This window comes from Phoenix dactylifera, chromosome 3 (genome assembly GCF_051530095.1).
Source record: "Phoenix dactylifera cultivar Ajwa chromosome 3, Ajwa_hap1_PhDact_Kaust_v1.1, whole genome shotgun sequence".
NCBI classification, from domain to species: Eukaryota; Viridiplantae; Streptophyta; class Magnoliopsida; order Arecales; family Arecaceae; genus Phoenix; species Phoenix dactylifera.
This window is the reverse complement of record NC_143192.1, coordinates 14,748,888-14,773,107: the sequence shown is the minus strand read 5'-3', so window position 1 is coordinate 14,773,107 and position 24,220 is coordinate 14,748,888. Positions and strand designations below refer to the sequence as shown.

Sequence of the window (24,220 nt, the reverse complement as noted above, 5' to 3'; positions counted from 1 at the left end):
CCGTTAAAGACTATATAAGTTATATAAAACTATATAATTTTGTTTCATCGGTCAATTTTTTCTAAATTTTTCACATATAGCCTGGGGCTTTTTGTAGCTCAGTGGGAAGCATGTTTCCTCGATCATCAATCCAAATCAAAGCAGAATGAATTCCTCTCATATTTGAAAAACTGCTCAAACCAGCGATATCTAGTTAGGCTGATTCTCTCTACCTTGAAAAACTACCCCAAATAAATATGGAGGTAAAGGCAGGATCCAACTCAAGTCGGCTATATCCACAACCGCAAGATCATCTGAACCGGGACACCAAGAGTCTTTACCAACTCAACCAGGACCTGATCGTGCAAAAGAGCAATATCATGAGATTCATATTGAACTGGATCAGAACAGGCTTGATCGGCACATATTTTCGATGCCTAAGGCCGTTATCTTTGGCGTGGCTAAACTTCTGGCTTAAATACATGGACAATGCACTTGAGGATTACTTTGACAACATAAAATTTACTCTTTTTGAAGCTTCAACAACAATGCCGTAGGCAATGCACAGCTCTGGTTGGATCCAAACTCGCCTGAACTTTGGACAATAATGATGGTCCATGACTACAAATGAAGATCCAGTCTAAATCTGAGAACAATTTATATACCTGTGTTGATCATTGTTATAGACTGTGAAACACAACAGCGACCTTTGCTACCATCGGAATGGGAGTGGCATGAAACATCCAAAATAAGATCCTCACTGGTAAACTCAGACCACCGATGTCTGCAGATCCACGAACCTCATAATAAGAAGCTATTGCTAGAAAGTCTGATGATCTTTTTTTTTCAAGTAACAATTTAGTGAAACTAATCTGATGCTTCTGACATACAGAAAAGATGAATAAACGAAGATCATAATCTGTTACATCAAAACATCAAGATCTTTTGTGCAGCAGCGGGTAAAAAAAGTAGGTCCATCAGACTTAAGGATAACAAAATCAGTGAAATGCCATCACATCGCCTGCCATGACACAGTAACCTAAATTACATTTTATTATTTTCCTCCAAATTTATCAAAAGCACATGATGCTACATAAATTACCTGAGAAAGGTTTGCATGAAAATGTTCACCACCATGTGAACTTTTCCAAATATGTACCAACTCATGTTTGTAAAAACTTGTGAGGAACAGAATCAAAATCGTCAAAGTCAAACCTTTGTCGTTCTCTACTGATCTGTATGACATTGAAAATCTTGTTAATGACCAATGAGCTCAGAGAAAAGAGATTGAAGATCCATTCTGAAACTCACCTTTGTCAAATAAGCAGGATCACATGAAATGTGCTCATCTATTGAACTCAACTTCTTTGACAATCCCATTAACCTAAGCATGGATAAATGAGCAAATGAAGTACCATCGAACAAAGTTTTATAGAGATATGGGTCACAGACAAAGGTGATCGTAATAAACTAACAAAAGGCTGGAAGTTGATCATGTACCGCTGGATTGATGAATCAATATGCTCTATCATCTCACAAGTTTTGTATTGCTCTGGATCCTCATGAAAACTGACCATTCCATCCTTCTGGTTTATTGTCGCAAATATCTCCCCATCTTGAATCTGGAATTACAGAATAAAAAATTACGATTACAGGTCCATCAAAATAAGCTAAAAATATTCATGATGGAATTATGCAACAAGCAAACCAACCATCCGAAGTACATGCATCTCAGCTTCCCTTGGGGTCTTGAGTTGCACAGCACCAGCTATATCTTGGAGTGACAGGGTCAAGTAAGTTTGAGTCAGTCTCTGGATATTACGCTTGTATAGAGAAGATAGAACTTGCTTCACCAACCCAAGGTTGTTGTCCTGCAAGATGATTTAAAATGACCCAGATGTCACAAGAAACCAAATGAACATCCCTAAGAATTTACCTCATAAGACACTATAGTAAAGAAGGTAGCTAGGTGAGTGTATCCTAAAATAATCAGCAGGAAAAAAGGCAAGAAGAACCCGCAGAATCCCAGTACACTGCTGAAAATACTGTACAGGTATCCACTACCTTCAACGCAGGAAAAAAAAAGGAAACGAAGAGGATGAAGGAAGAAAAAGAATCAAGATCTCATAGAAGTGGTAGTCAACAGAGTACTCACAGCTTGAAATTTCTCAATATTTGTCTGGATGGAGGTCTCTAATTCAGAAAATTTCCCCGTCACATAGCAATTAGCCAAATCAATGTATGGCTGCCAAAACAGTAGTACAACATATGTAAAACTTTGGTAACAACAGTTGACTCAAGCACAGAATATATCAGAAATGGTTCAACAGCCAGGCATGCATGTACAGCATCTGCAAGAAGAGGTAAAAGCAGAATATGTAATATGAAAAAAATATGTAATAAGCAAAATATGGGACAAACATAGTGGAAATGCACCAAATGTTACCATCTCATGATAAGAAAAACTCGATGCTAAGAGCAAGAATGGATTCTTAATCTAAACAGACATGGGTGGTCTCAGTGGTTGTTTTGCTAGGTCTACCAATTTTGTAAGTTCTATGACTACTAGTTCATGGACATGCCATTTGCCAAACTCACACCTTGTCCACCTCGATTTACATGCTCCACTGTAACAGTACCTGTGATGATCTATCATGCAACTTTTGGTATTCTCTTATGTTCCTCGCCATCCCTCATCATTTGTATCCATAGCATATCTAACTTACTAGTCTAGGTTTTCAGCCTTCTCAATCCTTTAAAAGTACACAAGAAATTACTTTTCCAACCAATCATCGTATGTGTTTTTTATTTTCTTTAAAGCACGCAAGAAGGGTCATACCCTTCAACCATAAACACTCAAAGAGAACCCGTACAATCTGCTGGAACAATAGACCCAAGCCCAGTAGGGTAGTAACAAGTCCAGATCCATCACTGTGGCAACTTGTAAGCATTCCCGCCAATCTTATCACAAGCCTGGCTACCTTCACTACAAACATGGGAAATCCTCGAAGTAGGTACGTTTCAGACAATAATCCTGACATCTTTAAGACAAGCATGTCCAGTTGTTGCATCAGAACATTTAATCCAGCTATCAATAATAGAATCATTTTAAGCCGAAACATTTTCTGCTTGCACTTGCTCAGTGGTAAACCACAAACCCATCCAGGGAGATGTTAGTTCAACAAAAGGCGCCAAACTTGTTAAAGGAGCCCCACCTACCGTAACTGTTCTCCTCATAACATGTCCAACAACACAGCTGGCTCTAGATAAACTGCCCTAGATAGTCTCATCAAAGTTCAATTTGACATAACCGGACATTTAACTGGAAGGATTGAAGAGAATGTTCATCTCTTATATCCATGCCTTCCTACATCTCTGCTACAAAGCATATTCATGGAAAACAATATTTGAAGATTGGAGCTCCAAAGAGTGTGTCATGATTCAGGATTAGATTTCATAAAAAGATAAGGGGGAAAACATGATTGAGACCATAACCTAATACAATCCTCTCAAGCCCATAATCTTTTAACATTGACAGACCATAATACAACAGGCACCATAAAGGCATCAGTACTTAATCTTTACAATTCTTACAACATAATCTGACGTAAGACACCTCAGTAAGTTCCAGATTGTTAAAAAGATGGACATGAAAGAACATTTTATGCTTGCTGGTTGGGAGTCAAATTTCCAAATAAATTTTCATTTTTCTGAAATAATTATGCAATAGAAATTCAGTTATTGTGCATGTTTCATATTTGTTTAGTAAATTAACATCAAGTTAGAGTGATAAGATACTAAGCTGTATAAAAGGAACTGACTCATACTCCTTGTATACATAGGATTAACAGCAACCTCCTTAATGTGCTCTTTCTTCCTCTTGTCAATCATCTAAATCTATTGTTTTAATCTATCAATAATCTGTATTGACTCAACATGAAATTAACAATAGTTGCTAATACCTGGCAGGAATTTCTCAAAATACAAGATCAAATGAGGATTCTGAAGCTCAAATTTAAGATGAGGATTCTTCAGTAGAATATTCTATACAAAGACTTTGTCAATAAAGACATACAAGAGCATGGTTAAGGACAAAGAAATTAGAATAACATAAAAGTCAGCAAAGAAATTAATCATCCACATACCACAATTTGTAATAATAGAGGACAAAATAATCTCAAATTTCCACAATTGACTACCTGAGTGTAGTTTTTAAGATTCCTCTGAGCAGTTGCAGAGGTATACTTTGGGAATGAAGGAACCTGTTACAGAGATTTATTAAAATCAACATATTTAAAATTAAGATTTTAACAGGTTTAATCAATGTCCATTTAAAAATATATTAGCCTATACCATCGCTACAGCTATGAGAAAGCTAGACCAAGAATCACAACTAAAGTGCATAACTGAACAAACTAAACTAGTGCATTTTCTAGAGCTCAAAAAGCAGCACTACAATTTCTTTCGTTGCAGCAACCTGAACAAATAAGAACAATTGCTGAGTGGCATTTCTAAGAATCATTCAGTGGACTGTGCATTTCAGATGATGCAGCTTTCTAGTATATCAATGAAAACACTAGCACTGTTTTTACTAGATGGCGACCACTTCGATCAATCACTAACATATTCATGTACATGTTCCCTCACATCATGATGAAGAAGGATTACACACACCATAGACCTCTTATGCTTAATCTTTGCCAAGCCAATTTGTCAAGGCGCCTCTGAAAAGTCTGCAGAATAGCCAGAAACCACCTAGACCACTTCATAGTTTGTATAGATCACACATTGTGTACTTTGTTTAGTGAACACAACCATGTTTAATATTACCAATTACATTCTATGTAATTAGGTCTCTACATGTGTGTATGTCGTAAGAGTGAACATACATGTGCACATGTTTGCATGGTTGTCTGTATATCTAGTAAATAAGTCTAATTATTTAGAACATAATTACATAATATATCTGCTCAACCATACAAGAAAAATACCAAGGACAAACTATAAGTATGCAGTGTTTAAGGTGTGGTGCGTCAGGCCGTACATGCATATATGGTCCCCTGACTGCTCCATATACCATATATGTGGCTACCATATGCAATTGGGTCGCATATCGGCCAAGAAGGTTTGCCTAGCACTACAAACACACAGGAGTGTCTAGAATTTTAAAGAAGAATGAAGGTCTTTTAGATAGCAAAGCAGTATCTCCATCTACCATCACTTCTAAACTGACAGCAAAAGGCTGCATACCATACACTCACTAGCTAAAATTACTCTTTATTCTACTTACCTTCCAACAATAAGGTACTTCAGCCTATGTTACGTGGACTCAGGTACATGTGTCCGTTGCAGGTCCATGTCTATGTATCCGATCCTTTCAATATCTAAGAACTTCTTTAGCAAAGCTGTGTTCAAATGTCATACAAATCTCCGTGATTATTGGGTGCAGGTACTTTAAACTAAATTGAAGGGTCCGGGTAACATAGGTTTCAGCTATGCAAATGCCCCAACTCTAAATGACCTCCATTCTTCTCATACTAAAGCCATCCATACTATATGGTTATAAAGAGATTTACCATTTCCACTTCTTTTCATAAACTCCTATTAGTCAACAAGTGATAATCTTCCAAACCTAAAGCTCATCTCTTATAATACGCAGTGTGCAAGCTGTTTAGAAGTCATGACATCACCAAGGATGAGCATCTAACTCCATACTTTCAACTAACATAAACTCCTATAATACAGTGTCCAGGTAATGTAAGCTTCAACTATGCAAATGCCCCAACTTTAAATGACCTCCATTCTTCGCATACTAAAGCCATCCATACTATAAGGTTATAAAGAGATTTACCATTTCTACTCTCTTTTCATAAACTTCTACTATCCAACAAGTGATAATCCTCCAAACCAAAAGCTCATCTCTTATAATATGCAGTATGGAAACTGTTTAGAAGTCATGACATCACCAAAGATGAACATCTAACTCCATACTTACAACTGACTAATTCCATTATTCCATAATTGATAAAACTGTTAGTTTCTTCAACAACCACAAAGGTATACAGTTTAAGAAAGCACATGCATGCACATTTAGACACTTATATCATAGTAAGAATATAATGTAATCAATCATTTTATGATCTATCATTTACTTGGACAATTTTAACCCATTTCTTATTTGGATCATTTCATGTTTAACAAAGGTGTTCATAAAAGGAAATATATAAAAATTGTAGGTACTTATATTTTGAGATGTATGACATAGAGGATGATAAAAAGATAAAATTGTCAAAAGGATACAAAACCACATGATAAATGCAATCAGAATGTTTCACCCAAGAAATAAGAAAACACAACTTTCTAAAATTTGGGCAGTTATACTTTATTAATTTAATACGATATAAGCGTGATAAAAATGTCATATATGATATATATGCTACAAATTTTTCAGGATGTTGCTTTAGGAAATATCAAGGGTTCAGACATTAGTGCCAAGTATCCCCTTATCAGTCAGACAGTACTTGGTTTCATCAATATATGATTGGTAAAATGGATGGTAAACCATGAACCAAGAAAGGCAGAATTGTCCCAAACCGCTTGGTTCGAGGCGTACTGAGCCGTGCCGATAAAGGACCGAGACGGTTCATGTAATGAAATCGAGAAACCGGCAAGCAATGAGAGAGGAAGAAGGAAAGAGAGGAAAAGAGAGAGAGAGAGGGCGAGAGAGAAAGGGAGGGAGGGCGAGAGAGGGAGGGAGAGAACGGCAGCAAGCAGTGGCTGCCAGAACAAGGTCGAGGGAAGGGCAGAGAGGGCCTTCGAAATCCTCTCTCCTCTATATGTCGGAACAAAGGTGGAGCCTTTGTTTTTTTCAAAACAGAGGATTCGGCCCCCTTTTCGAAACAAAGGCAAACACTAACAACTTCACTTTAAAAAATTAATAATAATAATAATAAAAGAACAAGGGGGCGAAGCCCCTGTTTCGACGCACAGAGGAGAGAAGGTTTTAAAAGCCCTCTTTACCCCTCCCTCAGCTTGTTCCAGTGGCCGCTGCTCACCGCTTGCCCTCTCCCTCCCTTCCTCCCTCTCTCTCTCTTCCTCTTTTTTCTTCTCCCTCCGCCTCTCTGTCTCCGCCGTGCTCTCCCATTCCCTCCCTCCCTTTCTCCCCCTCCCTCCATCCCTTTTTCTCTCTCTCTTCTTCCTCTCCCCCTCCCTTAACAGTTTCCCTATCGGTTCACAACGGAACAGCACAGTACAAGGCATACCATACCGTGCCACCAGCTGATCGGCATGGATGTTGATTCCGATACTGCAGACCTTGCCATGAACAATATGCATGTAACCTTGAAGTAAAAATCTCAAGAGATGATTTATCAGAAAAATCTGAAAAGAACTTTAGTTTGGAAAAAAACAACATAGGAATGTGTAAAACCTTATCGAGGTGTTTTTCTCACTGCCTAGTGTAATGGTTCATATACTAGTATATCATGTCATACAAAAGCTGGTGCCATAAGGTTGCATTACCCAATGTTTAAAAAAGTGGAGTTGTAAGGTGAGACTTTTGGGTACTCAATCAGGTGAGATATAAGCATGAATGCAATAATATTAGGCTCACTGATTTTAAAGCAGTTTAATGTAAGAAAAACAATGTGAAAACCAGCAAGGTAGGGTATGTAAGTGTTATGTTCAGACGTAACTACAACTGTTGTTATATGGATGGCATGTCTAACATGCCACGTGCAGAAATGACATCTGAATGGCTACTATGCAATAACATAACATAACGCTTTTGTGATCAGGAGTTTAAATCCAAAGAAAGCATCATGCAAAAAATACAAAAAGCAATCCATTTCCTCCCCTCTCTAGTTGCAGAAAAAAATGAACTCTTAACTTTTATCTCTCCTATAAAAGATTAAATCCAACGATACAAGTTATCCATATGCCTGAACCTCTTAAAAATCCTTCACATTATAAAGCATAATCGAGGAGCCTAAAGGTGACAGGCTTGAGCAAGTATTAAAACATTCTCTGATTAACCTTGATTCTATCAAAATCATGGAAAAATCATATACTCACATGTGCAAACTGCCTCCATAGACAGCAAACTTAATGAAGTTCACTGATGAATAAAAATTAATTATAACATTGCCAAGATCCAAGCTATACATGTGAAAAATTTAAACATAGAAATGATTTTGTAATACACTGTCATTTAGTCCAACAGTTGGATTATGATACTATTTTATTTCTGTGAAACTAGTGTCAGATACAACACAGATATCGATACAGAAATTAACAAGGCCAATCATTTTTTTGGAGCTCAGTTTTTATATCAGTTTATTTTGAAGTTTAGAAGGTTCCAACCAAGGTCTGCCGTACCGGTACCGCCCTGAACCGGTACCGGATCAGCGTGGAATCCGGTACCGAAAGCTTAGTGTTGGAGGACCGGTACGGGCCGGTATGTGGAATCCCAAAACTCGGTCATTCAATAGGGCCGATATGGACCAGTATCGCTCGCCACCGGTACGCCGACTGGTACCGGTACAGCGGACTTTAGTTCTAACTATTCAATTCAGTCAGCTAGGTCACTTATTGTTATAATATTATGATTCTAACTGCTCAAATATCAAATCATTCTGCCTTGTGTTGCAATTTAGAGGTATAGATATATCTTTTGCCATCTTAACATAATTTCATTAAGTTCCACCACTGGATTTTGACAATATTTTATTCCTATGAAACCGGTTTACAGCTACTAGTCTACAACGAAGATACTGTTACAAATTTCACAATGCCAATCGATTTGAAGGAACTCAATTACATATATAAGTTTATTTAAAGCTTTATAAGATTCCAACTATTCAATTCAGTCAGTGACACCAATTCACTGTTTAATTTGTCATGAATTAACTTCAACTAGATTGCTCTGTAATAATAAAAACAGTTGAAAGGCATAGGACATGACCTAATAATAAAACAGATCGACACAGACAACCTTCGAGACATGCAAACACTTATATTGTAAAAGTATTCCAGTGAAAGCCCGTGTCATATTAAGTTAAGCAAGAAATTGAGGTCCACCCTGGATTTACTAACATTTTATGTTTAACCCCCCTCTTGACTGAAAATTCTATTCCCATCCCTTGATTTTGATGGCCATTTTCGTAGTCCCTAGCCATGCATAAGTGTGTTAAAATTAGGTGTAACTCCGTACAGAAACAAGAATAACTGTAATAATAAAGAAATATGTCTCACTGTATACAAGGGGACTAAATATAAAGTGCTAACCTTGTAGGGATTACAAGTAAAATAGCAGTCAAAGAAAGCATAGCGTGTTAAATTCTCCTAAGCTAAAATACTAGTTTTATGTGAAAGTCTTTGTAGTATGGTACGCCATACCGGTCAGTATTAGTGCATACCGAGTGTACCATATCATATCGATGCCGAACCGGTATACGGTACAGGGGCGTACCGAGTGTTGGTACGCCAAACTAACCTTTGTACCGGGCATAACGACATTGTACCAAGATGTCACCAATATGAGGTCAGGTGCCGAGACGACGAACCTTACTTTGCACTAGTACTTAGTGTTTGAAAAAAATATGGAACAAGGAAGAAAGAAAGCACACCTGCCCATTGTGAATAAGTGAAACTAGGATATATTTTTTGAATGCTTCAACAGCAATTGCATTTAAAGCTGTCATTGGGGCGGTAACAACCTGCAATGAAGTCAACTTTATATCATGTTACCAGATAGATGAATGAGATAACCAAACAACATATATGCACTTTACACACATTGTGAAGACACTCCAGGGCTTTATGGAAACGCTTTAGTCCTATATTTATCATTCCCCTGTTACACAAATAGAGTAGTTAGAGTATGACAGGTCTGGCACCTCTGCCAGTACAAGAAGACAAACTGAGCATTTATAATAAATAATGACTTGAAGGAAAACAATAATGTAAACCTTTTCAACAGTTTCAGTATGAAATGCTGACAATCTGTCCTTCTTGGGAAAATGATTAATTATTAGTGCATAAATGTCCATAAGAAGATGAGGCCCTAAAAGACCACTTATTTTTGCAATCTAGCATACATATATAAACACTTATTTTTGTATGTATTTATGTACGTACATGCACATATGTTATGTACGTATGCATGTATTTATGTGTATGTAAATACATATTTGTAACCCAGAAAGTAGCTCTTGATGTTCCCAAATTTCAGTATTGTTAAAGCCTCACCTATAACTATGCACAATATCGTCCATTTCTCAAAACTCACAAATTCCTAGGCTATCTTTGTGATTCATCACACATTACAAACTTATGATAATAAAAGTATACTATGTCAAATCAAATCCTTACTTTGGATTTCTATCCTCCATAACGGTTCATCATGCAGTTTAAAATAATCTTAATCCTTCTCATGCAGTTTATGAGACATATATATATATATATATATATATATATATATATATATATATATATATATATATATATATATACATATATATATATATATATATGTATACATATATATATATGTATATATATATATATATGTATACATATATATATATGTATACATATATATATATGTATACATATATATATATATGTATACATATATATATATATATACATATATATATATATACATATATATATATATACATATATATATATATATACATATATATATATATATACATATATATATATATATAATGTGTGTGTGTGTGTGTGTGTGTATATATGTATATATATATATATATATATATGTGTGTGTGTGTGTGTGTGTGTGTGTGTATATGTGTGTGTATATATATATGTATATATATATATATATATATATATGTATGTGTACTTGTTACATGAGAATTTTATCCAACAAAAAGCAACGTTACAGCATATATTACAAGGAAAACATAACAATTATAAGGTCCACCAGAAGAGTTCATGGCCGCATGCCGCAAGCACTATGATCACTTACTATATAAATTTATAATTAGCATCACTAAAGCATGTCCAACCATCCAATGCAGATGACTTGTGTAAATAAAAACTCTTCTACCACATGCATGGTTTAAAGGTTCAAGATTCTCCATCTACCTGCATACTCTACTATCACATTCTTTATTTACATAATCCACCGCCACTGGCAGAATATAAAATGAAATCTATGGAATTCCAAGAATTCATTTAGCAGTTCTGCAAGCATTCATGCATAAATCAACTGAAACCTAGTTGGAGGATTTTGACTCCCAACTATAGCAACCTACCGTCCAATTCTCAAGACCACCATGAGGACTTAGTCTGCAAGTTTGTTTCATTTAAGTTTTTTTGTTGTTACTTTTTATAATTCTAGACAAATACATGAGGTCCCAAATGCTAATTGTTACAAAGCCCCTAAACATTATAAATACCTCCGTAGTCTTGAGTTTTTTTATAGAGAGATGAATATTAATCCCTTTGAGAATTCTCTCAAATTCTTGTTAGCCAAGACATTGCAGGATCTCATTGAGCATGATGAGATAAAGGTCAGCATTTCTCTATAGCAGCCCTGTGAAAACCACAAGTGCAAGGCCCAAAGGTCTAATAGGTACAAAGTGCAAGAAATCCTAGTTTTCCCTTCTACACCTATCAATAATATCTTCCAATCCTTTTACCTCTATCTTCATTTGCTTCCACAACTCCTTTATTTTTTTAATTGCTTTTGCTTCTTTTGTTACTTATCCGATACATGACTCAATACATGCTGTGGGCTAAGGGTATTCTTAATCTTAGCATATATCATAGACACAAAGAAAGACCATCTTGCATACCATAAAATAGTCATACTGTTTCATGTGTATCCTTTGCATCCTTCACTCTTTGTTTTTTTCTGTTCCTTGTTCTTAATCCTTGTCAAAGTTAAAAAACAATGAAAGTGCATCTACGATAAATTATCCTTGCTCTCCACTCAAGACATATATTCACTTGATATCTCAACATCAAAGGTTGGAAACAATTGTCTATTCTCTTTATCAAAATCAGTAGTTAGGAAAATTAAAATTATTCTATTTGCCAAACTTGCAAGTTATATGCGATGGATTATTGTCAACTCACTTCTTTATTCCTTAAACCACCAAATCGCCTACAGTTTCTCATGAATGCGTGAATTTCTATCATCATTGCATCAAATACTCCTAGAATTATTGCGATAGAACATTACCAAGTTCTTAAGACATTTTTCCTATCTTGTACACCTTTTCAAACATATAGGCTAAGGTTAGCCAAATCGAGCCAAACCTGCTGGTTCGGGCCATACCGAACTGGACTGGTCGGTTTCCAGCACAATTCAACCGGTCGGTTTGGGATATAAAGGCTTCACCCCTTCCTCGCTTGAAGCTTCTCCCCTCGCTCGGTTTCAAAGCCCTAATCCCCAAAGCCCTCAGTCTATGTCAAGTTGCCATACGACAACGAGGTCCCCAGCCGAGTGAATCTATCTCCCTCTCTCTCTCTCCCTCTCTCTATCCCTCTCTCTCTCGATCCTTGTCACCAAATCCAAAGTTCTTGAAACTCTCCCACAACGGCTCAAACCTCTCTCTCTCGGCCTCTCTCCCCTCTCTCCCCTCTGCTTCCCTCTCTCTCGGCCCCCTCGCCATATCCAAAGCTCTCGAAGCACCCCCGCAATAGCTCAAACCTCTCTCTCGACCTCTCTCTCTCCCCCCTCCCTCTCCCTCTCTCGACCTCTCTCTCTCCCCCCTCCCTCTCCCTCTCTCTCCCTTCCTTCCTCTTCTCTCTCTTTACTCTCTCTCCTTCTCCCTCTCCCCCTCCCTCTCTGGCTCTCCTTGTTTCAGTACGCCCAGGAATGGCCACAAACCCATACAATATCGAACCGGTTGCCAGCCAATATGAGCACCGGCACCGCTTCAACAGACCTTGATACAAGCCCTTCTATCTAAAGACTAAAAGATACAAGCTACACTCTACCTAAATATCACTAAATCTAGCAATACAAGCATTCTCTTCTCAACCAATACATATTGCCCCAAACTACTGTTCTACCTAAAAGAATGAAAGTCTTTGATACAATATGATTCAGCAAAAAAATAACCAATCATTTTTTTCCAAAAAAAAATATTAGAATTATGGCTAAGAATCTATTGACTAAATAATGCTAAATCTAAATAGGATAATATAAGTTGAGTTTGTAACTTCTAAATGATTCATATGCTAAAGAACTACTTAAAAAGGACTCCAAATTTCTAAAGGATTTCAATACATACTTACAGAGTATAGATGAGAAAAATAGATATTGCATTGTTTGGGAAAATCCTACAAGACCGAATGGACAAGGGCAGAAAAAGAGCAAAGTGACATAGTAAGAGAGAGCAGGAGAGGGAGAACACGTGGATGGAGAAAAAGCCTCTCGAGGTCCTTTCTTCATCCAACAGGGATCGAGCCCCATTATAGCCCCACGCTCTTCTTCCCCCTCTTCCCCACTCTCTTCCTCCTCCAGCCCATCCTGCCAAATCCGGTCAAATTCGGAAGGGATTTTCCAAGTAGGTCCATACTCTTATTATACTTTTGGTTTGCTTGACTATCAAACATGTTATTAAGATAGCATATCAAGAATCCAGGACATCATTAAACACAATTTGGCAAATTATGCTCAAACTCCAAGTTGGTCCACATGCAGACCACAGGTTGTAGGGCTATGTTGGTTCTGCTGCTATAGATAAAGGTTTTGAACCTGATGTCATCAGAGCATCATAGGACATGCAGAACCTTGTCCCTATTTAATATGACAAAAATGTTGAGATTTTACATAAGCTGTCCGGATGTTACAATGGTTAGCAAACCAATAAGTATCTGAGAACATTTTTGATAGATATAGTATTCTGAATTCTGAATTTTGGTGTGTTTCTTTTTCTCAGTCAAAAGGTAGGAAGCTCTTCCTGATAGATTCCTGTTTGCAAATTGTAACTCCAAGTAACTAGGGAACACATTTTAAAGCTCCACTGAACTGTATATTTCTTTATTTAAAGTATAAAATGTAAATAATGTAAATAAAATTTAACTAACCCATAATAGCAATAGAGGAAGAGGTCCCTTGGCTGATCCACCTCAAAGATATCATCATCCAAAATGCTCAGGGCAGCTTTGTAGCACTTTGATAGCAGACAGAGGAGAAGAAAGTCTGGATGTAGGGTAGTCAAATGTTCAGAGGAAGTTTGAAGTTTACGAATAGCTGTCCGCAAGGGAGCCACTCCCTGTATTGCCACTTGAAGCTGCATAACTTGATCCTTGAAACTCTTACAAACAGAAACAACTGCAGAAATAAGACATGTACTGTAACAATAGGCATAAAAATCATTTATAACCAGAGAAAGTGAAAAACACGACCAAAAGGCACATTAGCTGACAGGATTCGAGCATGATCAAGACTGTCATACATTTGTCAGGTGTCAAACGTATCTGTTCTGCTGAGCAGGAATTGATAAATTCAACAACAGTCAAAAGATAACCACTAGCTTGCTCCCTCAAAATTGGTCCAGATGAGTAAGCCTCCCTGTCGAACCATATATAGTCAACAAAGCAAATAAGCATTATCTAGCAAGAAGCTTTAGTTTATCAAGTGAAGGGATAGCAAACAATGACTGAGTATATGAAAACTGAAATAGATGAGATGAGAAAATAAGATTAACACAGAGGGGAACAATACAAAAACAAGGTGGTTAAATTGCCAATAATTAAATTGCGACCTAGAAAATTATCCCCTTGGCTTTAGAACTTGCAAGTACAAGCATAATAGCGTGTACATAAATAGCAGTACACCTCCAATTTATATCTTGCAACTCTGAATAATATCATCATATACTAATAATTGCTGAACCAAGGCACTATCTTTTAAAAGATAGAAACATAAAGGCATGATTAACAGAAACATCAGAAAGAGATCCACCAGCAGCTATTCTTCATAAGCCACGAACCTAGCCATTAACAAGATTTCATGAACTGCTTCTTATAGTTTGCTTCCCTCCCCATTCATGTCTATGTCACAAAAATAGCTTCTTGAAATCCTTCCTCACGGCTCCTAACAGTACCAGTCCAAGCCTTCCCGCTCAAGACGATAGTGTTTAGCTTTTGTTGCAAAAGCTTAAACCATCCTAATCAGCTCTTAATCACAACACAGGTCGCCATGGCAAGATTGTTGAGTGTTAATACCTAGCTGACAGCCCAAATTAATGCAAAATGTTCTAAGCAATAAATACTAATCCTTGGAGGTCCAGAGACACGAGTGTTCGTGGGTGCATATTCATTCCATCTAAAAAAATATAAACTACGATATATAACTAGGTTCTAATAATTTTCTATTAGTAGTTTATCGACACATTAGATGCACATGCATTTAATTTCCACGTTTCTTTGTATGCTTTCAGGCATGGGTATCTAAAAATGTTAAGGGCCTGTTTAGATATTCCTACAGGACTAGGTTGAAAATCTTGTAAGGATTGGACATGTTGGCTCATCCATCTTGCATTTTCTAAGAGCTTATCTAAACCCAACCCAGACGCTATTCTTTAGGCTACAAGAAGAAAAAAAGACTTAGGCCACAGGAAGAAAAAAAAGACCTATAGCGGTTGTTTTTTCTTTCCATAGGATTTGGGCAGGGTCGTATTTGGTTGATACAGGGCTATACTTAAATAAATGGCCTAATCCGCAAATCCTATAAGATTTTCAGCTCAATCCTGTAGAAATATTCAAACAGACCCTAAGATTGCTTGGTAAAACTGGTCAGCACGGGAATGCCTTACGCACCAATACAAGTGTTGATTCTTCTACTAGCTCCTAAGCAGACAACCATGTTAGTATGCCAATGAATCATAACCAAATAAATTAGAATCAGGATGCAGAAAAATATCAATGACACTGGATGCTTGACATGTTGCAGAAGCAAGGGTTGACCAAGCTGAAGGCCCAACAAAGTATCAAATGGCGAATCTAAAGCATATGGTCCACTATTTCAGAAATAGCAGTCTATATGGCCACATATGCAGCCATGTGTGTATGCAGCCTCCTAAGTGGCCTGCATAGAGTCTAGGCAGTTTTTGTACATAGATAGGTCACAATTGCAGCACCCAAGTGAACTGCATGAGCAGAAGCCCCGGATATCTGGCCCTCCACCTCCGCTCTAATTTTTCTCTTTTTTTCTGATTTTTCATTGAGCTATTTCTAAACCATATAAATGGTACATTACCACCAAAATATTGGAGAGAGATGTATGACATAAACTCCATAAAAATAATATTAAAGAGCAAAGCCAGCTCATGCACGCACTTCCCCTTCACCTAATCATGAAGACACTGAAGAAATGCTATCGAAATAAGATTTATAACAATATTGTTATCAAGCTCCCTTTATGGGCACATAAACAATTTTCTGCATATAACAAGAAAGGATCGATGCAACTTGCAGAATTTGCAATGAAACACGAGAGTTGGTTGCTTATAGAGTTGTCAAATCATTAATTGTAAGCTCAACAAATTTTTGTTTGTATAAGCACTTTTCATTTTCTAATACCTCTCTCTCCACAATAGGTTTTTATTCTTTTATCTGTTACTGTGAATTTTTTTCTCTTAGCTTTTTCTTAAATATGAACCGCATAAGCACTCAGCTAAGCAGTCACATACCACTTAGGCACCATGCAGTAACTTGACTGATGCATACTTTTTTTGAAACCTTGGCAATATCACAGTTAAGATGTCTCTATTGGATCAAGAATGACACAAAACTAGCAATGCATGTAAAGAAACTTAACAAAAGTACAGGACAAGTTGTCATATTGCTTTGAATTTTTTGCTATGCAGCAACCGTAGAAATAATGATTCACCAAGACAAGTTGTCAGTACTTAACATGTCACAAATAGCCAAAAAAAATTTAAATAAGAAATCATCTTCTATTTAACAAACTACAAAATTACAGCTTTGCCATTGAAATCTGAGTAGAATAACTCATGTCACATAGATCTCAATTTAAACTTCAAATATCGGTTACCTCATCAAGAAATACAGTAGTATAGGAGCTAAATATAAATTTGGATTTTCAGCCTTAGATTCAACTGCTTTCTATTTTCTCTTCTATAATGGAGAATTAGGTTTTATTTTACACTTGAGTTCTACTGTGGTATAACTTATACTATAGTGGTATAATTTATACTATAGAAAAGTAATGAAATACATTGAAACCTTGATCAATATATTGGTTCCAATATTATCTGATTCTCACCTTGATAGTGTTAGAAAATTAAGTAGTTATTCCTAGCTTCCTTTAAGATGAGAGAACCCAAGACCTATGGTGATCTATCATTTTATGTTCTATTCTTGTTATTTACATATCCATAATCATTAAGCATCTAGTTTTATCAAAAACAAATGTAAAGATTATCCAATTGAGAGTATGCTTTAGACATCAGCAAGCAATATTCATTGTGGTAAACTTCTAGGACATGCTTTTACCCAGACTTCACATATGCCGAGGGAAAAAATAAACTAATTACTAATTAAAGAACTCTTCATCTACTACTTATTAATTTATTATGACAAGCGAACAATACATATTGGCTATATAAACCTTAGACTAAGTTAATATTTTGTGTGTCAGTACTTTTCTGAGCTATAAATTTGTAATAGTAATACTACACAGATGGTCATCTTACAAGATGACATGCTGCCGTTAGTCAAAGGCCCATACAGACTGTATTGTGAAGCAAAGGTACGGTTTAGAGAGGACTGAGAAGAGACAATTTATCACCATGTTAATTGAGTTAGAGCGTCTAGACATAGGTTTAAATAGAATTAGGGTTTAAAGGACTAACTGTTTACAATATGCATTCTAGGGAATATAGTTTTGGAGACTAGGGATCATCAGGCTTTCTAAGAGCAAACTTATGTGGAAGCATTAAGCCAAAAGAAAAACTGCACTGAGATGAACCATGATGGTTTAAAGAGAAAAAAAGCAGTGAGAGAAGCTCTTGACAAGGTGCAGTTGTTTATAAAACTGGGGATAGTAAAGGGCCAAATGCTCTCTTGCTTGCCAAGCTGTTTGCTATCGCTACAGACCAAATTGCAAAACCAGAAAATTTTTGTTTTAAAATTCTCTCTGAGAAATTAGTAACAAGAGACTTCAGAAGGATAAAATCCATGAACATAAAAAGAAAATTACATACTCAATGATAAACCCTAGCAACAAATCAATACCAAACCTAATAAACCGTCCTGCCAACACCAAAAAAATAGATAAATAACGTTTAGGAGGAACAAGAAAAGAAATAAGATGTGAGCTTTGTTTATTGATTTCAAGAATGCCCAACTAAATCAGAACAAAAAAAAAAAAGCAAAGAAGGGCAGTCCGCCCAACTGCCCTAGAAGCACGGCGTACACCATAGTAAGATATCGAAACAGTGCTTGCAACAACACCTACCTGCCCATATTGTTTGGCATGAGATTTGAAGCCATAAAACCCTACATGATATTAATCCTCACACAACATAAAATACTCCAAATTCCTACAAATTAACCTTAATCACATCAAAAGAACGCCACACGGCACGATCAATCGAGAGGAAGAAATCAACCAGATGCGAGTAGAAAAGGATCGTAAGGGGTGCGTGGGGCTTACAGGAGATAAAGATAGCCGAGGGAGTGCTTGGAAGGGTCGAGCTGCTCCAAAAAGGGCAAGAGGCGAGAGGCCTGGGAGCGGAGGGAGTCCTCCGATTGCTTCAGGAGAGAATGGAGGTGGGAGACCTCCTCGGGGTTCCCTGATAGCGCCTGCACGTGGGCGACCAGAGCTTCCACGGAATCCATGGCGGTCTCCGATCGAGCTCGAGGGAAGAGACGGAGAAAGCGCTCTCGATGCTCCGATGGGGCTATTAGATTGGGGGAGAGCCGGGCTTATTTATTTGCAAAAAGTAGAGCCCTTCGCTAGCTTTGGACCGAGAAAGCAATGGACGGTTGTGATCTTGGATAACTGATCGTTTTATATAATAATCACGTATCAATTTAATCGATGAATGGTTAGGATCCAAGAGAGGATTTGATGGATTGCTAGGATCCAAGAAACGTGGACTCGGAGAAGACATACGAATGCGCAAAATAGCAGCCAAAAAAAACTATATAACTAAATTGTGAGAGAGCACGCGAGGAGGGAAAGAAATAGGCTTGCAAAGCTCATCCGGCAACCCGTACACGAGCAATTATTTTGTAGAAAGCATCTTGAGAAACTCCTAATTTTTATCACTCGTCAATGCAATGATTGGTGGGTTGGTGTAAAGGGCCTGCTTATCATCCACGTCACCCTCGTGTATATAGGAGTAGTGCTAGAAAGGAAACTCCTCAAGAAATAGCTAATATATAGAGGTTATTACTAAAGATGGAAAGGTTAACATGGGTTTTGGTTGACTCGAAATTGAACAGGATCCTTTTTATAATAGAATTGAAAAAAAAAAAAGTGAACCTATGGTTAATGCACCAATCAAAATAGGATTTTAGTCGCCGGGTATATCTATAGGCAATGTTAAAAGTAAATGGCAGAAGTCTTTGATTGTCTTCATGCAAGTGATTGAAAAGTTCTTATTGTTGCCGCTAAATTCTGAATCGATGCTGAAACGCTGCTTGGTTGGCTTTAAGGTCGGTAAGAACCGAACTGAGCGAGATCGAATAAGACCAAAGTGAAGAAGAACTAGTCGCCTTTAAGGCCAATCTTGCAAGAAGTCCACTTGCTGGAAAGTTTTCGACGAAGGAGCCTCCGATGCTTAAGTCAGAATAGTAAAGCAACAGTGTAGAAGAAAAAAAATTTGTAGAGAGGAGTTTCTAAATAAGCTTATCTGAGAATCTCCGAGCAACCTTATTATATAGGGTAGAATATAGATATGTTACCTGATTTGGTGCAACGTGCCTTAATTATATAGTGACAGTCGGCATCACGTTAAAAATATGGTAACTATCCCATGCAAGCAGCTTGCATGCGATGTCAATCGCGCTGATCATGGATTAAGTGCGGTGTCGCCATAACTACTGGTCTTTATAAGCACAAGCAGAGCAGTACCTTGGTTTCACAAAAGTTGTTCACCTCGGTTAATACCAAGGTTAAGAAGGTCGGTCTATGCTAAGGTCAAGATGTCCAACATTTTCTCCAACACTTATTCCACGCTTCTGAGGCCGAACTGAATCTTAGTTTGGGTGACTGAAGTTGTATCATCATCTTGATCAATAATAGGGGATTTAGAAAAGGGGATATTAACGCGTCGATTGATCTTCTGGAAGCGCCATCATGTTGGGGTCGTCCCGAGGTGTCATTATTCTGGAGTTTTTCCGAGGTGCTATAAATATGGTGATTCAGATAAATCACTCACGTCGTATCCCAAGATGACATGTAGTCGAATCAACTTAGGGAGTCGAACCATTGCTTTAATCAAAATCGTTCATTCGCTTATATAAGGGTAACCCCTTCCTTCATTTCGCACTTTTTACTTCTTTTGCAAATCTCTCCAACGGCTCGAGCTTTCTCTTTGGCGCTTCTCTAGCAAAGCTCCTCCTCAGATACTGCTTCCGGCATCCTCCCTAGTTTATTTTGACGATCTCTGGTAGGTTTCCACTTTTGGATGCTCGAATTTTTCCTTTCTTTCCTTTTTTCCGTTTTGGTTTTTTTCTATTTTTCTACATCATGAGCAAGGCTAAGATCAAGGTCTCAGTAGGAAGTTGATCGTCCGACCAATCTCCTCGAGCTCGACGATCCTCACCTCCGAGTGATGCTGAGCCCAAAATCCATTTCGGCCTAGAATACGAAGTGTCGGTCCTCACCCAAGAGGAGATGGACTTGCTTTGAGCTCAACACTTTATCCCTCCCGAGTTCACTTTTGAGCACACCAGTCCCAAAGACTAGGTAATGAAACCTCCTCCATCTTGGCTCGACCTATATGAGGAAACTCTCAGGATCGGGCTTAGATTGCCCCTTCACCCTTTCATCGCTTAGTTGATGAAGGTTTATAGCCTTATTTCGACTCAGCTGGTTCCGAACTTCTGGCAACTCATTGTAGATTTTCTTTTTCTCTAATTCCTTCACAACATTCGAGCATTAATTTTTCTTTGCTGGGGATGTTTTACTCTAAAGAGGCATCCTCGAGAAACCAATTAGAAGTATTTTTCTCCTCGAAAAGGCCGCCAATTGATCTAGGGCACTTTCTTTTTCATTTACGGATGGAAAGGAAGATTCTTTTTTCTCTCTTCTGAGCAGTCATGACAGTTTAAAATTCTGTGGAGGACACCTTAAGATCTCTAAACCGACCCCGAAGGTTGTCCAGTGATGATCAAGGATCTTTAGATACTCTTCTTAAATCCAAGATTCCTCCCTTACAAGACTTGTTGTCCGTGGAAACATTGATTAATGTTGGTCCGAGCCCAGTCGAGCCTTAAGATAAACTTCTCTAGAATTTTTATCTTTTCTCTTCGTTGTTAAATTCTATTATTTAACATTCTCTTTGGCCTTGCAGCTGTTGCGGCTATGAAGACCGATCTAGCAATGATTTAGAAGATAATGCATAAGATGGGGGCAGCGACTGGAGGTGAAGTTCCTCAAAAGAAGAAGGCAAAAAAAGGATCTTCTTTAGCACCCCCTGATACTGCAAATGGATCTCCTACGCTTGAGGTGCTAGAACCTTGGGTGGAAGGAGCGAAGCCCCATCCCAAGGCTGAGGTCAAGGTCGAGATCGTCTCACCCATTAGGCTGGTCTTGCTAGAGGGGTTGCCCTCACTCAGACATCTAGGGCTGTTATTCCTTCTTTTCCATCATCATCTGAGGCTAATACCTTGGCTTAGGCCAGTCCGAGCTCCTTGGCATCAAGTTCCTCTACTCATTCCTCTGGACTTTATATTCCAAGGTGGTCTGTTAAGGGTTCTGATTCAGCCTTGATAACCCCTTAAGTGACTAAGGATGTGGTCTGAGCCATACAGCTATGCCGGACAAGAGCATCATGAGCTCGATCCATGTCAATGACTTGATTGACGGAGGCTTTTACCTCAGTTGTTCGGGTAAGCTTTCATTTTGTAAATTTTCACAAAGTCTTTTACTTCGATTACTAATTGTTCCTCTTTTTAGCATGCCTATGAGGTCAGTAACATGTACAAGGTGATTATTGTTTAGGTGGCATTCCTCAGATTTTGAGATGAAGTGGAAAGCTGTCGAGCATAAAGCTTCCAAAGTTGAGGGCAAGCTTGAATAGGGCGAATAGCAGGCACGCTCAGCAGAAGAAAGAGCGATAGAGGAGCGGATCGAATCAGTAGAAGCTCAAGCTTCGACTGCAAGGACTAGTGCTATGATCTTCGAAAGCTAACTTTATGAGGCTAAAGATGCATTTTTGGCTACCAAATAGTGTGTTGCCGATCTACTATGGAAGATTTCTCAAGCTCGGGTGAAGGAAAGGGCTATTCGAGCCTAGGAGAAGGCTGCTAAAGCAGTCGACGACTTTCTTTCCTTAAACAAATTTGAGTCAGAGACCACTGAAACTGCCTATGATGCCTTTGCCAAAGACTTCGAAGACTGTTGAAGTCAAGTGCTCAAAATTTATCCCAACATGGACTTCAATAGTCTTCATATCGACATTGGGGAGGATGAGAATGACGAGGATGAGGAGGAATGAGTCCTCTCTCTTTCTCTCTCTCTCTCTCTCTCTCTCTCTCTCTCTCTTTTTGGTCGGCCTTACCGAGTTGGCCGTATTTTGTTTCTAGCTTGAGTATGCCGAGGTCAATGTACGAATTTCTTCAAGTAATGAAAAGTGAACACAAATTTCTTCAAGTAATGAAAAATGAACTTTTTCTAAGTATTTGAATTTGGTTTGCACAGTTTGTTTTGTTTGAATTCAATTTATTGTATCGAACTTCTTTCTCTTGATGCCTCCTCTTAGGCTTAATTCTGATTAAAGGATCGGCAAGGATTCCCAACCAATCTTGGGTTTCTCATATAAATTGCTGGAGTTCATCTCCAGATCAAGTTTCGGGTGAGCTCGACTTTCTAGGATGTCTCTAATCTTATTTGAGTCGGATATGTTAGTCATAGTTGACCAATCTGAAAGATAGAAATATGACAAGAGGGTCTTCGTTAGGAATTAACTTGGGATATAGCGGACCTTATTGGTAATATATATGTACATTCTCGGAGTTCCAAGTTCGAGGGATCGGGGTACCATCGAAATGCTCCAGCTTATACATCCTTGGTCATATTGTTTTGGCTACTCGATACGGTCCTTCCCAATTTGGGCTCAGCTTTTGAAGTTCTCCTAGTTGTGATGCTTCGATCTTAAGATGAGGTCTCCAAGTCAGAAAAGCTTATCCTTGACTCTTGAATTATAATACTGAGCTACCTTTTATTGATATGTCTTTATATAAATTTGAGCCAACTCTCTAGCTTTTTCTAGAAGATCAAGATTAGCTCAGAGCTGATTTGAATTTGTGTCATCATTCAAGCTTTCTATCCGAAGTGACAAAAGTCCGATCTCTAGTGGAATTACTGCTTTTGTTCCAAAAGCAAAGTTGAAGGGCATCTCTTTAGTAGAAATTCGATATGTTGTTCATTACACCCATAAGACATTATAAAGATCTTCAACCCATAGTTCTTTTGCTCAGTCCAATCTTGCTTACAGTCTTTGTAGAATTATTTGGTTGGTCACTTTGGCTTCTTCATTAGTTTGGGGGTGTGCTACCGAAATAAACCGGTGATCGATTCCAAAATCAACACAAAATTTTTTGGACCGGCCATTGTCGAATTGATGCCCATTATCTATGATGATTACTCAAGAAAGTTCGAACTTGCATATTATAGCCTTTCAGATAAAGTCACAAGATTTTACCTCGGTAATCCGAGAAACTGATTCAGTTTCTGCTCATTTGGTGAAGTAATCTACAACCACAATGAGAAACTTCCGTTGCCTGGTTGCTACTCGAAAAGGTCTGAGAATGTTGATTCTCTATTATGCAAACAACCAAGGGGCTAATCGGTGCTAACAGCATCATTGGTCGTCGTTGTATGCTAGCATGGCATTGACATCGGTCGTATTTATTGATGAAGTTGGCAACATCCCGCTATAAGGTTGGCCAATAGTACCTTTATCATAGAATCTTGTAGGACAAATATCTGCCCCCAAATAATTGCCACAAATTCCTTTATGTACCTCTCAAAGTGCATTATCTACCTCGA

At 37.9% G+C, this 24,220-nt stretch overlaps 1 protein-coding gene across 3 annotated transcripts; it reads right to left on the bottom strand.

Moving 5' to 3' along the window:
- Positions 1 to 342: 342 nt before the first annotated feature.
- Positions 343 to 18,977, bottom strand: COP13 (Proteasome component (PCI) domain protein). 3 transcript variants are annotated; one of them, XM_039119342.3, is made up of 12 exons: positions 18,653 to 18,973; positions 14,427 to 14,542; positions 14,056 to 14,302; positions 9,775 to 9,832; positions 9,606 to 9,695; positions 4,179 to 4,241; positions 2,135 to 2,224; positions 1,692 to 1,850; positions 1,480 to 1,601; positions 1,291 to 1,363; positions 1,082 to 1,214; positions 343 to 763 (listed from the first exon to the last, which is right to left on the bottom strand). In XM_039119342.3, the coding sequence occupies exons 1-11, from the start codon at positions 18,835 to 18,837 to the stop codon at positions 1,143 to 1,145; spliced, it is 1,275 nt and encodes a 424-aa protein (XP_038975270.3). In that variant the 5' UTR covers positions 18,838 to 18,973; the 3' UTR covers positions 343 to 763; positions 1,082 to 1,142. The 3 variants fall into 3 exon arrangements, with proteins under 3 accessions (XP_038975270.3, XP_038975269.3, XP_088573967.2); XM_039119341.3 differs by lacking the exon at positions 343 to 763 and adding an exon at positions 797 to 1,000 and having other exon boundaries at positions 18,653 to 18,977; XM_088717841.2 differs by lacking the exon at positions 343 to 763 and adding an exon at positions 797 to 1,018.
- Between the last annotated feature and the right edge of the window lie 5,243 nt (positions 18,978 to 24,220).